Source organism: Marmota monax, unplaced genomic scaffold (assembly GCF_021218885.2).
Source record: "Marmota monax isolate L192 unplaced genomic scaffold, Marmota_monax_Labrador192_F-V1.1 WCK01_AAM20220418_F8-fsc00106, whole genome shotgun sequence".
Taxonomy (NCBI): Eukaryota; Metazoa; Chordata; class Mammalia; order Rodentia; family Sciuridae; genus Marmota; species Marmota monax.
This window is the reverse complement of record NW_026695218.1, coordinates 7,447,307-7,461,665: the sequence shown is the minus strand read 5'-3', so window position 1 is coordinate 7,461,665 and position 14,359 is coordinate 7,447,307. Positions and strand designations below refer to the sequence as shown.

At 46.5% G+C, this 14,359-nt stretch overlaps 1 protein-coding gene across 3 annotated transcripts in view; it reads right to left on the bottom strand.

Annotated features, from left to right (window-relative positions):
- Sfxn5 (sideroflexin 5) overlaps nucleotides 1-14,359 on the bottom strand; it is a 113,996-nt gene that overhangs the window by 29,781 nt on the left and 69,856 nt on the right. The window contains exon 11 of one of the 3 annotated variants that reach the window (XM_046432376.2): nucleotides 13,588-14,287. The exons of the other annotated variants lie outside the window; for them this stretch is intronic. Coding sequence (XP_046288332.1) covers nucleotides 14,262-14,287 — 26 coding nt within the window. The 3' untranslated portion in view covers nucleotides 13,588-14,261. Of the gene's footprint in view, nucleotides 1-13,587; nucleotides 14,288-14,359 lie in introns of those variants that run through there. 3 annotated transcript variants of the gene reach the window in all.

Sequence of the window (14,359 nt, the reverse complement as noted above, 5' to 3'; positions counted from 1 at the left end):
AGGCCCAGGACACCCAGGGCTCAGGGCTCAGAAAGGTACCCCCAGGGTGGCATAGGGAAGCTGGCATTGGGCCTCTGTGTTAGTAGGACGCCCTCTAGTGGCAGTATGAATGTTCTGCATCCCCAGGCCCCTGGGGCTGCCAGGCCCTCAGTTCCCAGGAGAGCCAAGAAAAACCAGTGGAAGGAAGAGTGGGGTTTTCTGCCCTGAAAGGCATCAATCCCTGCCCTTGGAGAATGCCTTCCATCACCAATGCCACTGCACCCACAATGTTCCAGGAAAGGCAAAGTTACAGGACCATGATCCAGGGAACATGCATCTCCTTAAGGTCAGGGTGGCCAGCTCTGTGAAAACTTGAGCAGCTGCCCCCACTTCCCCCAGTGGGCCTCCCTGAGTATAAAACGAGAGGCAGCATATAGGGATCTCTGGGCACAGATTATGTTCACATGAAATGCCAGCCTCTGCACCTGTACCCATGCCGGTCAAGGAAGCCAGGGACAGGCGAAATGTCTCTAGTCCCCATTTTGTGAGTTTATGTCTGGGGGAGACAAATCAGAAGGAGTGTAGACTTGGGGTGGTGATGGATCAGTCCCAGGCTCACTGTGGCATCTTGGTTAAATAGTTTATAAGCTCTCTGAAATTCCCAAGTGTGGAGTGTAGGGCTCACAGGGCAGAGTAGGACTTAGTTTCAAATTAAAATCCACGTGAGACAAAAGAAGCAGCACTGAAGGAAACCAGCCTCCTTCCTTCCCCACAGACAGCCACTTTAAGGACACTACTGGGGACTAACAATGCCCACCAGCCTCATCTAAGCTGGATTGGGAAAAAAAGAAAACTCTAATGCACAAAACGGGGGAAGCTCTCAGGCCCCTTCTGGGAACAACTGCCTATGGGCTACTGCCTGTGTGGAGGGTGTACGTCCATCATCTCTCTGTTGATTGTGTACACAGGTGGTCCAACTAGTAGCTTGTATACATACAAGCTACTAGTTACTCCTGCCTTTGAGCAATGAGACCGTGACCTGTTTGTGATTTCATTTCCATGATTTAATCGAGAACTTTTAATTCTGCTGTACCTCTTCCTTTGAAATCTTCCCAGGTCCCTCTTAGTCTACTCCTGGGAAGTCCAGCTTCTAGACAGAGGCATTCAGAGCCCAAGCAAGGTGTGTGTGTGTGTGTGTGTGTGTGTGTGTGTGAGAGAGAGAGAGAGAGAGAGAGAGAGAGAGAGAGAGAGAATGCAACCATGGGTCTCCTTTCTGACATACCAGCAAGATGTACTATTGACAGTATCAGCAGGTTAATTAAGCAGTCTGTTAGTGATAATGTTAAGAAGACTGGCACATTTTCAACTCAGATTGACACCATTCAAGACTCAGGCATAACTAATGTTGGAGCAGCAATGCTAGGAGATGTCATGGAACAACAGAGGGAGAGATACAGAGAGAGAGAGAGACACACACACACACACACACACACAGATTGCTTCATGCTGATAGCAAACTCAGTGTCAAGTCCTGAGCAAAATATGCTCTCAACTGCTGCAGATGTTCTCACATCCAACCCATTGTGATGCAAAATCATGCAGATTGTGAACAGTTAATGAAGCACCCAGTGTAACAGGGACAGCATGGGGGAAAGGGAGGAGCAGTAGACAAACATGAGCAAAAGTTCTCAGAAGGAAGGCTACAGGGGAGCTTGCCCCCCACCAGGTTAGAATAGACAACATATAGGTGAATGCCTTGAACTGGTCCCTCAACACATACACCTGTGTTGCAAACAGATTGGTAGGAGAGCCACCGCAGTATCCACTCACGGAGGGGGGGAAGCTCATTCAAACACAGGTGGAGCAGTGCTCTACTGATTTGAGAAAAAATGAGATATCATAACTCCTCAATTCTAAGATGCATTTCCCCATATTTTAATGTTTTAAAAATCATGATGTGCCTTATTGTCAATGTTGGGACATTGGTGGGGGGGATCTTACCTGCTACCCCAAACCATTGCCTGTACCTGTAAGGACTTAGCTACTTGTAGAGGAATCTCTTCATTCAAGTGTCACCTCAGCCGACCACAGCAATCCATACAGAATTTGAACTTAAACTTAGATTCCTAATTGTTGCCTAAAACATCTTTTTAAAACTTACACTATAATGGTGCAAGGACATGAAAAGTTATTGTACATGCAGAAGATCGTCTGCCAGATACCAGGCAATGCAATTAAAGGCAGTAGAAATTGCCAAACCATAGATAGCTACCCTAAAGAAATGCTTGCCCATATGCACAAAGAGACATTTACAAGGATGTTAATTATAGCACTGTTTGTAAGAGCAAATAATTAGAAACAACCTAAATGTCCACCATTAGGGAACTCACATGGGAAGTTCTCCAAAACAAATTGTTATGTGAAAAAAAGCTACTGAGTGTGTGTGCATGATGATTTACTGTATGTAAAAACCCTGTAATTGCTATAGACACATCTATGTGTGCACAAATCCACAGGTAACACTTTGGAAGGCTCACAGCCACCCCAGGCTGCTGCCCTTGGAAAAGGCTCTCAATTTGAGATTCGGGGGTTATTGAGAGATTTCACTTTTTACACTAAATGTTTCCATATTATTTGATTTTTTTAAACAATGGAATGTAATAATTACCCTCGAAAGCCATCCATGGCAGACGAGATCTATTTTTAATCCATAGTATAAAGAAACTGGGGAAATATACATTGATACTTATATTTATTTTACATGATAAACAAAGGGCCACTAAATTTAAGACATGACTGACACCCAGCAGCTATTCTACCTCCAAAAGATTAGTCCAAATAGGAATACTCCTCCCCTTGAGGGTGATTGGCCAGGAAGGGTCACGTGACCAAAACCCAGCCAATGAGAAGCACCCCCTGGGACTGGGAATAGTCTCCTCCCATCTGAGAAGGGGTAGCCAGCAGACACGGTGTCGAGTCCTCTGACTGCTGGGTCTCCAGGTGATGCTTGGAATTGCTGCTGCCTTCTTAGGTCTATGAGAGGAGCTAACTGGAAGAAGAAGCCCATGAGCACTGGCGGAGCCGAGCCAGAAGAAAGATGGGGCCGGCCTGGGTGCCTCCCCCAAGACTTGCCCTTTGTAAAGTAATAAATTCCTTTGTTACTTCAGCTAGTTAGAGTGGAGGGTTTGGGCTTCAGCCAAAAACATCAACACGATAAAGAAAGAACTTTAGAAAATTAAGAAAAAGGTGCAGTGATCAAAAATCACAGTAAACTACTTATAAATATGAGTACAAAAAACCAATAGCCATAACTCAGTCTGACCAATAGCCAAAGACCGATAATTAATCTAAGAAAAAGCAAATTTGCAAGAGTTCTTATGTTTCAGAGATTGAGCCTCCTTGGTTAAATAGTTTATAAGCTATTCGTGGCCTATGGTTTGTTTTTCCCACTTTGTTTTTGTGAATTTTGTTGTTGTTGTTTCCCATTCTGGGGATTAAACTCAAGTTCCTTCTACCACCGAGGTGCATCCCTAATCCTTTTTGTTTTATTTTTGAGATAGGGTCTTGCTACATTTCCAAGGCTGGCCTAGAAATTGTAATCCTCCTGTCTCAGCTTCCCTAGTTGCTGGGATTACAGATGTGAGCCACACTTGCCACTTCTTTGATAGTGTCTTCTGTCACATAGTTTAATAAGTAGTGAAATAAATAATTCTTTTTCTTCTATATGCTTTTTGTGTTATTAAGAAATTTTAGAGCTGGGCACAGTGGCACATGCCTGTAATCCCAGAGACTTGGGTGGCTGAGACACGAGGATCACAAGTTCAAAACCAGACTCAGTAATTTAGTGAGGTCCTGAGCAACTTAGCGAAACCCTGTCTCAAATAAAACAAAACAAAAACAGGTAAGAACGTGGCTTGGTGGTTAAGTACCCCTGGGTTTAATTCCTGGTACCACAAGAAAAAAAAAGAGAGAGAGAAATAAATAAATAAATTCTACTCAGATGTTCATCCATATTTTCTTCAAAAAATTTAAAAATTCTACTTTTCACATTTAGGTCTTTATCTGGAATTCATTTTTGAATCTGATATGAAATAGAGATCTCTTTCTTGCTTTCTTCTTTTTGGAAACCCAAATGCCCAATAAGTTAAGAAAAGATTCAAACCATACTGGGAATTGGAAAAACACAAATTAAATTGAGAAATAAGCCTGGCATGGTGATGCATGCCTATAATCCCAGCAACTCAGGAGGCTGAGGCAGGAGGATCAAAAGTTAAAGGCCAGTATGGGTCTTTAGTGAGATCCTGTTTCAAAATAAAAAATAAAGTGGGCTGGAGAATGTAGCTCAGAGGTGGAGCACCCCTGGATTTAATTCCCAGTGTTGCAAAAAATAAAATAAAATAAATAGACAACAAAACAAACCCTTTCAGATAGACAAAAAATTTAAAAGATTGATAATATCAAATGTTGAAAAGGACATAAGAAACATAAGATCATATCCTGCAGGTTCAGTAAAAGCCAGTGTGCCCATTTGGCAATCTCCAGGAAAATTAAAGGGCACATCCTTCAACACTCATTCCACTTTTAGGTGCATAACCCTGGATTCACAACACTGGTCACATGATGTCGGGCCCAGATGGGTTTCTTTTTTTTCTTAAGCCTCCTAGGTGGACATGATACAGATGAAGGTTTGATAATCCCTATCCAGGAAAAAACCATTCACATGCACATGGACACATGTACAAGGTTGTTTGAGCAGGACTGTGTGTAACAACCTAAACATCCTGATGCATCAACTGTGGATAGTCCTGTAGAACAGGAGAACATCTGTAGCAGCTGAAATGGACACATACATATTAACATGGATAAAATCTCAAAACCACAATGGAAAGCAAGTTTCAAAAGGACATATACAGTATCATATAGTGAATACAAATGTTTAAAAATATAAAAACAAGCCAGGTGTGGTGACATACTCCTGTAATCTCAGTTATTTGGGAAGCTGAGGCAGGAGGATTTTGAGTTCAAGGCCAGTTTGGGCATTTTAGTGAGACCTTGTTTCAAAATACAAATGTAAAAAGAACTAGGGATACAGCTCAGTGGTAGAGTGCTTGCCTAGCAGGCGTGAGGCCCTGGGTTCCATCCCCAGCACTGAAAACAAAAACAAAACAAACAACGACAAAATACCGTTGATGGTTTGAGACACATGCACATAGGATAAAAACCTAGCTGTGCACAGTGGTGCACACATGTAATCCCAGTGCCTTGGGAGGCTGAGGCAGGAGGATTGCGAGTTCAAAGCCAACCTCAGTAACAGTGAGGTGCTAAGCAACTCAGTGAGACTCTGTCTCTAAATAAAACACAAAACGGCTGGGGATATGGCTCAGTGGTCGAGTGCCCCTGAATTCAATCCCTGGCACCCCAAAAATAAAAAATAAAAACCTAAATGGGAAGGATACACAGGCTGTAGGTCAATGGCCATCCTTGGGGAGAAGAGACCCAAATTAAGAAGGCAGAGAGTACAGAGTGTTTTGAGCACACTTATCATTTTGTTTTTCTATTTCCTCATTTTTTCTTGTGTTTGAAATATTTTATAATTTTCAAAAATTGCCATGGGAAGAACTACCTCTGTGTTTAAAAAGGATAAATTGGAATTTTAAGACTTCCATGGAAAGACATCCAAAATTTATTGTGAGAGCATAAAGCAATTTACTGTGTTCATATTTGATCCCATTAATGTTCATTTGTATTTATTTAGGTATAATAAATAAGCACTGACTTATATACTTTGAGATGTTTACTTGAATTTGGAGGGAGATACATTAAACTCATCTCTGGATGACTGTTTAACTTTAGGGAAAAAAATCATATTATCAGAAAAAAAAATGGAGCCATTTTTATTAAGCAAAGTACCACAGTAGTACCCAGAATTCTTGAGTTCCCATTTTGAGGTCCAAACTGACTTCTAGCAGATTCCACTTCCTCATCTGGAAGGATGGTCTGGCATTGCTGGGCTCCCTCCCCTTCCCCTTCTCTTTCTCTTCCCTTCCTCCCTCTTTTCCTGCCTCCCTCCCTTCCTCTATTTTGCAGGTAGCCGTGCACATAGTAAACAATTCAAATTGTGTAAAAGTGTGAATATTTGCTATAAATCTTTCCCAACCCTGATTCTTAGGGTTCTCCTAAGAACCTTCACCCCCCTTCTTCAGGTTCTCCTGTCCTCCAGAGATGACCTATGCATTTACAAGTGCACACGTACGCACATCACCCCCCCCCACACACACACACACTCTCTCATGCAAATCACAGCAAGATACACCCCTCCGATTTAAAGGAGTGATGATTACCCAATGAAGATGTATACCCTAATATTTGCTTCATTTCACAATATTCCGTTACTCCATCTGAGCGGCAGTGCTAAATGGCACAGATTTTCTTTTAAATAGCTTGAGAATCTGGGGAGAGTTTCACAACCCATATTGAAGTGTCACCAACTCAGGACTGGGAATTTCTGGACTGAAAAATCAGCCTGCAAATCTAGGAGTAGGCTGATTCTGAAGTTTGGAATCTCTTAATGTAAGATCCTGCTAGCACATTCATCTCCTGAAAAGCTCCTTCTTGTCGCAGCTGCTCCCTCCTTTGAGACTGTGCACTGGTTCCCTTTAGCCATAAGATAAAGCTCAAACCCTAAACCTGTACTCCAGGCCCCAACATGCCCCACCCTTTCCTGGCAGTCTCCTGCTCCCAACTATAATCACCATCCTTCCCCTGGTCTTGTGCTGCCTCATCTTCTCTGCCTCTGGGTTTCTCTGCCTTCTGGATTTTAGGAATTACAAAATCTCTGAATTGGAAGGCCATTTGTTCTATAAATATTTATTGAGCACCTACTATATGCCAGGTCCTGGGCAAGCTGCCCAGAAACTGGTGATTCGGCCACATGTGAATGCCCCTCACATTTTTTTTTTTTTTTTGAGCCAGTCTGCTAATCAGATATTTCCCTAAATCCCAGGGGTCAGAGACTCATTCCAATAACAGACTATCACATTTTCAGAAGGTTCTATCTCTCTTGCTGGGCTCCTACTTGTCAGAGATACTTGGATACAGACTCCTCCTTTCTGGACATTCTCCCTGCCCCCAATACTGGGAATTGAACCAGAGGGTTGTAGAGGTGAGTGGGCTCTACCACTGAGCTACATCCCCAACCCTTTTTATTTTTTGATTTGGAGACAGGGTCTCCCTAAGTTATCCAACCTGGCCTTGAACTTGCCATCCTCCTGACTCAGCCTCCAGAGTCACTGGGATTACAGGCATGTGCTATGGTACCCAGCCTGGTTCTGCACATTTTACCTTTGGTAATGTAGCTGAAATCTGAGTGAGCCTCACCAGAGCCAGAAGGGAGGCATTCTGAGCATATAGTCCATGAAATTCCCAGGGGCCCCAACTCTTCATCTTAAGTCCTTCAGCCAAGTCGGGTGTTGGTGCCCTAACATTTGTGCAGCTACACTGTTTTGAACGGCATACCTCACGCCAAACCTGTGAGAGCCCATCAGCCCCCTTCTACAGACCTTTCTAGATATGTACTCTCACTCATGAATTCACAGCCCTACCAGGCTGGGGGTCCCTGTCCCTGAATGTGAGCCACAAACCTCCCCTGTCCAAGAGAATCACAACATGATGGATAGGGATAGCACTGAAGATAGCGCCCCAGGCCACACTACTAGAGACTTCCTCATGGCTGATTGGGACTCCCTGCTAATGTCCTCTTGGGGGCTGATACACACTGGGGCCCCTGATGGTTGTGAGATTGTCCCCTGTTACGGCAGCCAGCCCAGCCCACCCTCCTTCCAGGAAGCTCCGACAAGAGCACCCTTCAGTGGCTCCTCAACAGCCACGTCACCATGTCCGCACATCCCTTTGATGTCTAAGGATCTTTCTCTATCTCAAAAATAATCTAACCTAAATGCTTTAGTTCATGTTAGGAAGCATTGGAAGCTGATTTAGAAATAATATCTAATAAGCCAGGCATGGTGGCACACATGTGCAATTCCAGAGGTTCCGGAGGCTGAGGGCAGGAGGTTTGAAAGTTCAAAGCCAGCCTCAGCAATTTAGCAAGGCGCTAAGCAACTCAGTGAGACCCTGTCTCTAAATAAAGTACAAAATAGGGCTGGGGATGTGGCTCAGTGGTTGAGTGCCCCTGAGTTCAATCCCTGGCACCCACCAACCCCCCACCCCAAAAGAAAAGAAATAATATCTAACAGGCTTTATCCTCTATGAAACTTTATAGTATTTATCACTAGAACATTTGCTTTTTGCAGCATTTCAAGATTTTGACAATCCCTGCTCCTAAACAAGTTCCCCTATGGCAGGTATGTGTCCTCTCTGGTTCTTGCCATGCTGGTTGGGACAGGGGGAGGGGAACGGAGCTGGAGGAGGACTAACAGTTATTGGGTGCTCATGATGTGCTGGGAGCTGGATAGGATTAACTCCCATGAAAACTTTGCTTAAAGATACTAGTATCCCCCCACCCCTCTTTTTTTTGAACCCAGGGGCGCTTTACCCCCGAGCTCTCTAGCCCTTTTTACTTTTTATTTTGAAACAGGGTCTCACTTAGGGCCCATGCTTTAACTTGCTGAAGCTGGCCTTGAACTTGTGATCCTCCTGCCTCAGCCTCCTGAGTTGGTGGGATTACAGGCATGTGCCACCACACCTACTAGAAGCTCCATATCATGGATGGGGCAAGCATGGTCCGGAAAGGTCAGATACACACTGGGTGAACTGTTAAATCTTGGGTTCACTGATCATTCTCTCTAGTTCTGCTTGACTGAAAGAGTGGATGTAGGTGAAGGTGCAAACTCACACGCATGCGCACGCGTGCATGCACAATACACACACACACACACACACACACACAACCAGAATACTCAAAAACAATTTTAAAAAATGAAAAATAAAATCCAGAATAACTATCCAGGGAGATAGAGTCTAGTTACCAGTGTCATCAGGGTGAAGTTCCACTGCGAGTGCCCAATCTCAATCCTTTTGTGGTAAAGCACTTGTTTGATCATTGAATAAACCTGCATTGAGCACTGACTGTGTGCTGGCTTCCAAGGGGCCTGGGGGGGTGGTGATCCATGAGATCTTGTCCTTGCCTTGGGTTACCCAGCCTGATGAGAGCGGCGAACTTGGACATGTGAGAGGCAGTCCTGGAGAGATGGAGGCAGCCTAACCCCGAATGAAACTACCAGGGAGGGCTTCCTGGAGGAGGTGGTGTCTGAGCCAAATCACAAATACCTGGCAGCCAAGGCTAGTGCTGAAGAGTGGTGAAGAGTGGCCTTCTAGGCCAGCAGGGTCAGGGGCAAAGGACTGGGGCCCACAAGAGGCAGGAGGGGAGGGTCACAAGAGTTGCCACAGCTGCTGGGGAGCAGGCAAGGGCAAGAACAGAGCAAGTCAGAGAAGGGACTGTGGCTTCCAGAGGAGCCTCAAGGGCCAGAGATGCCATAGGAAGCACCACTGACCTCAATGAAGGGCGCACATGTCACAGCATTTAGGACACATCTGCCAGGGGTGCTTCCTGCTGTCTCCTACTCACAGGGGCCAAGGGACAGTGGAGCTGCAGGCTGGGAGCTGTGCTTTGACCTGTCTGGACCCCGGGGCTCAGGCAGCACTGCGTAGCCACCTCCTAGGAGACCAGCAGGTGGCCTGAGCACAGGGAGGGGCAGTGGAGCAGGGGAAATCAAGGACATAAAGACCTATGTGGCCTGGGGGCCAAAGGGGGCAGGGAGCAGGCACAGGACAGGGACCCGGTGTCCTGTGCCCTGGTGTGAACAAACAGATCTCCAGGACTCCCAGACGCCTGAGCGTCTCCCTGCTCACTGAGGAGCAGAGATTTTTTTTTTTCATGGCAATGAAATATGTTTGACATTTAACAAAATATGGCGAAGACACCAGAAGAGGTCATTTCTCATTGGTTCCTATGAGAAGGTTATTCTATAGACGGGGATCAGCAGGTTGATGCTGAGGCTCAGGCCTCCTGCAATGGGAGTCCACGGTCCAGATGGGGTCTTCATTAGCCCATGGCATTTACTGGTGTCCCCTTCTCCATGTGACACAGGTAGGTGGCCTGGGGTGACCTTCAGGGCTTCCCGCCTATATCCACATCCACAGAGCCTGAGGTGTGAGCTTTAGAGATGTGCTCCCCAAGGTGACCCCTGGGGTCTCCCACTCTCTAAAGCCCCACTCTTCCCATTCCTGACAAGCGTGTCTATTCCTCTGGCCACTGACCCTCTCATGGGATCTGCATAGGGCCCTCCCTCCTGCTAGGAACACCTCCCTACTATCCCTCCCCAAGTCCTCACTGAAAGGCTGTGTTTGTGGGGCCTGCCTCCCCTAGAATGGAGCCTGCTCCTGGGCCTGGGGGTGTGTATTTTTCCGAGGTCTCCTCTATCGACCTTTAATTACACTGTTTGCCCGGCTTCCCAAACCATTAACTCCACCTCACAGCAACCACACGTCAATTAATGGAGGGCCTGCTCCCAGCCCAAGCTCCTGAACACAATTAAGCGTGACAGCCCACAAATAAGAAAGAACTGGAGAATTAATTAAGGTCTAAACAAATTAATTACCAGTCCCCAATCGATTTCGATGCCAACACACATGCTCCTGGGCTCACCGTCTTTCCTAACATCTCCATGTATAAATAGAAACCAAGATTTCCCACATGACTGCCGTTCTAGACCAGGGCCACAGCGTGGCTCTGAAACCACCTTGAGGGAGGGAGGTGGCTGCAGCGAGCATCCCAGGCTTCCCACATAGTTAGCATGGACACGTGCATCAGCCACACGTGGGGGGACACACGTGCACAGGCACACACAGCCCCAGTTGAAAAATTGGGTGACCTGGAGGTGGAATGCTCCCAGCAGGACACTGAGTAGCCCTGGCCACTTCTGGACACATCCCTGTTTCTCCATGACAGAGGCACAGGGTTATCCACACGAGCTTGAAGTAGCCCTGGGTAGGCCTGGGGTTTGGTCAATTTAGAATATAACTTTCAGTGAGTCTGGATTTACTTATGCTTCTGTAAAATGAGGATGGCTTTAAGGTCCTCCCAGCACAAAATGAAGAACACCGCTGGAGAGGCGAGGAGAGGTGTGCAGTTCCTGGGAGTGTTGGGCTCTGCAAACCCAGAGGAGGCTTCTGGTGACCGTCGGGGAGATCCCAGTGGCAAGGGACTCCATGGGTAAGAGGAAGGATGGGGAGCAATGGAATCAGGTGCAGGGACCTCGTGTCCTGTGCCCAGGTGTCTCAGGCCTCTCTCTCAATATCATGGAGCAGAGAAAAGATATCTCCCCTCACCTCCCAGGCTTCCGGCTGGGGAGGAGCCTGGAGGAGCAGGACAGAGCAGGGGGAAGAAGCAATTGATTCCTGGGAGCCTCCTTGTTCCCAGCCTGCCCAGGAGAGTGGGAGTGGGGTGCGGCTTCTGAGCTTGGGCACACTGCTCTTCAGGACCCCCCATTACCCTACACACGCAGGCACACCACCCCCAACACAAGGCTTCATTTAATCACTTCCACCCACTTCTCCCAACTTCCAATGTGCACCCACAGCTCATTGAGTGTGGTCCCCTATGGTGCCAGTGGCCCAAAGGGCCCAAAGGATACTTTACGAGGTGAAGCACATCCTGAGCAAGCTTGTAAGCAGCCTTCCTGTGGTTCAGCCTGCTCCAGCCTCACTTGTCTTAGAAAGTAGGGCCAATCAAGCCCTACCAGCCTGCAGTATGGCTCAGAGATGCTTTGTTCTGGGCAGGGGCACCTGGGGAAAGGTGGAGACGGCCAGGTGCAGAGACTGGATGTTGGATTAAGAGGACCAGGGGGTTTTTCAGCCCTTGGTGGGTGAGGGTGCGGCACTCCACTGCATTTCCCATAGCATGGTGTCAGCCCTGACTGGGGGAGTTGACCAGTGCCTGTTTGCAGATGGGCCTGGGCTGCAGAAGGGCCTGCTTCTCCGGGCAAGCCAGGACTAGCAAGGTTGCAAGCCATGCTGCAGATGACTTGTGCAACTGCCTAGGAGCTTGGGGGATCTCAAGACACCTAACCATGGCTGGATTTGTGTGAGGGAGCCGAAGACTCCTTCCCCATGAGAAGCTGGGAGGGGAGTCAGACTGCGCCAGAGGCTCAGACTGAAAGAAGGGCCTCTCCTCTTTAAGGAGTCCCAGAGAGGTCAAAACCATCTCAAGGTTACCCAGCAAGATGGCAGCAGAGAGGTCTGGAAAGGGCCCCTGGCAAAGTTATCTGAAGCTTGGCTCAAGGACAGATTACATCTGTGTGGAGTCTTAGATCCAGTCCAGGGCAGCTGGGAGCTGCTGGTTCTCAGGCTGCTTTTGATCCTTCAACCCCAATGGCCACAAGCACCAGTTGGGCAGCCACGTTTATTCAATTAGGTCCAGTAACAAAGTCAGACCTAAAGAGGTATTCCATTAATGGCCCATGACAGAAATAGCTGAGTTCATTAAAAGTGTGGAGTTGCCATAGCAATTATCTGCGTCTGCAGAGGCTCAGCCGGGTGGTTCTGGGAGTTCATTAGCCTCTGGGCCATGGAGGAGGTGGGGCTGCCCAGGAACAATCTCCCACCTTCTCACGGGGGCTTCACAGGTGCCCCCAAACACTTTACTATCAATGAAATCTGGTCTGTGGCCTTATTTGCTTCTCCCAGAGCTCTGGGCTATAGGAGTGGGTAAACAGAAGGGGAAGCAGACCCCTCAGGTGAAGATCAGGGTCAAGGCCACAAGCTTGGGCTCTTCAGACCAAACCTCAGTACCAGGGAGGTCATGAGACCTCAGGCCATGTGCCACATTTGTCCTTGGGCACCAGATGTGGGGAGGGGGACTCTGATAGTGTTTGGGCACTTGCTTAAATGTCTCCTTTGACAACTAGTCATGCCCTGCTTTTGTCCTGCTCTAGATGTTTATTTCACTTTGAAAAATGTTCCACTTTTGGGGACTTAACAAAGTCAGACCTAAAGAGGTATTCTTTCCCCAAATAAAGTTCAGGTTTCCTAAGAGCCAGGCCAGGATTTGTGGCATTTCCAGGGTTTGGCAAAAGCTTCCAACCTTCTTTTGTGCCAGGAACCTCTCTGACAGTAACATTAGGCCTACATACCCCTTTCAGGGTCATTTTTCCTGCCTGGTATGGTGGCACATGCCTGTAATCCCAACAACTCAGGAGGTCAAGCAGGAAGATCACAAGTTCAAGGCCAGCCTGAGCCAAATAGGAAGACCCTGACTCAAAATAAAAATAAAAAGTAGGGCTGGAATGTAGCTTAATGCTAAAGCACCTCTGAGTTCAATCTCCAGTGCCCCCAAAAAGTAAAAGGTGGAAAAGGAGGTGGAGGAAGAGAAGGAGGAGAGGGGGAAGAGGAAGAAGACAACTGTTTGTAAATGCATAAAACAAAATTCAAAGGATTACAAAGGGATTATATTAAAACAAGTTATTAAAAATCTTTAAATTGTGATTTGGTATTAGATGTGTTCTTTAATGAATTGAAAATAAGATCTAGCAATGTATATATTAAATACAAATATTCTAAATTACTGTAGTGCATAAACAATGTTTTAAGATCTCCAAGTGACAACTGTGTCCTGCTCCTTACTGTGGTTTGCTGGGTGCATTCATGATGGAAGAAAATGCTACATTTCTGTTAATGGTCAGGGTAAGTATTTTACAAGTTCACAGGATCCACTGTATCATGTCTACTGAGCATTGGGGGCCTGGGGACCCCAGGTTAAGAATTCCCATAAGATCCATGCTTACTGATGTAGCAGTACACATCTGTAATCCTGGTTACTCAGGAGACAAGACAGCAGGATCTCAAGTTCAAGGCCAGCCTCAGCAGCTCAGCAAGACCCTCTCAAACTGTTATCATTATTATTGTTTAATATATTTCTTCAATTGAAAAATATATGCTGAGAAAGAAAAAAAACTATTGAAAAATTTTATTATTATTATTATTGTACTGAGGATTGACCCCAGGGCCTTGTGCATACTAGGCAAGCAATCTACCACAGAGCTATACCCCCAGACCTCCAAGAAAACAAAAGAGTGCTGGGTTGTAGCTCAGTGGTCAAGTGCTTGCATAGCATGCTTGAGGCCCTGGGTTCAATTCCTACTACTGCAAAAGAAAAAAGAAAGAAAGAAAAAAATAAAAATAAAAAAGAATTCCTGTGCAATATGTAGAATTTCAGCATGGAGCTGGGCAGGGAAGCCCTGTCATCCTTTCTTCTATCTGAACACATTTCACTCCAGTTCCCCCAGCAGAACCCCTGCAGGCATCAGGAGAGGTGTGGAAGGGCTGTAGGTCCTGCTGGCTGGGAGCCCCATGGTCCCACCCACCC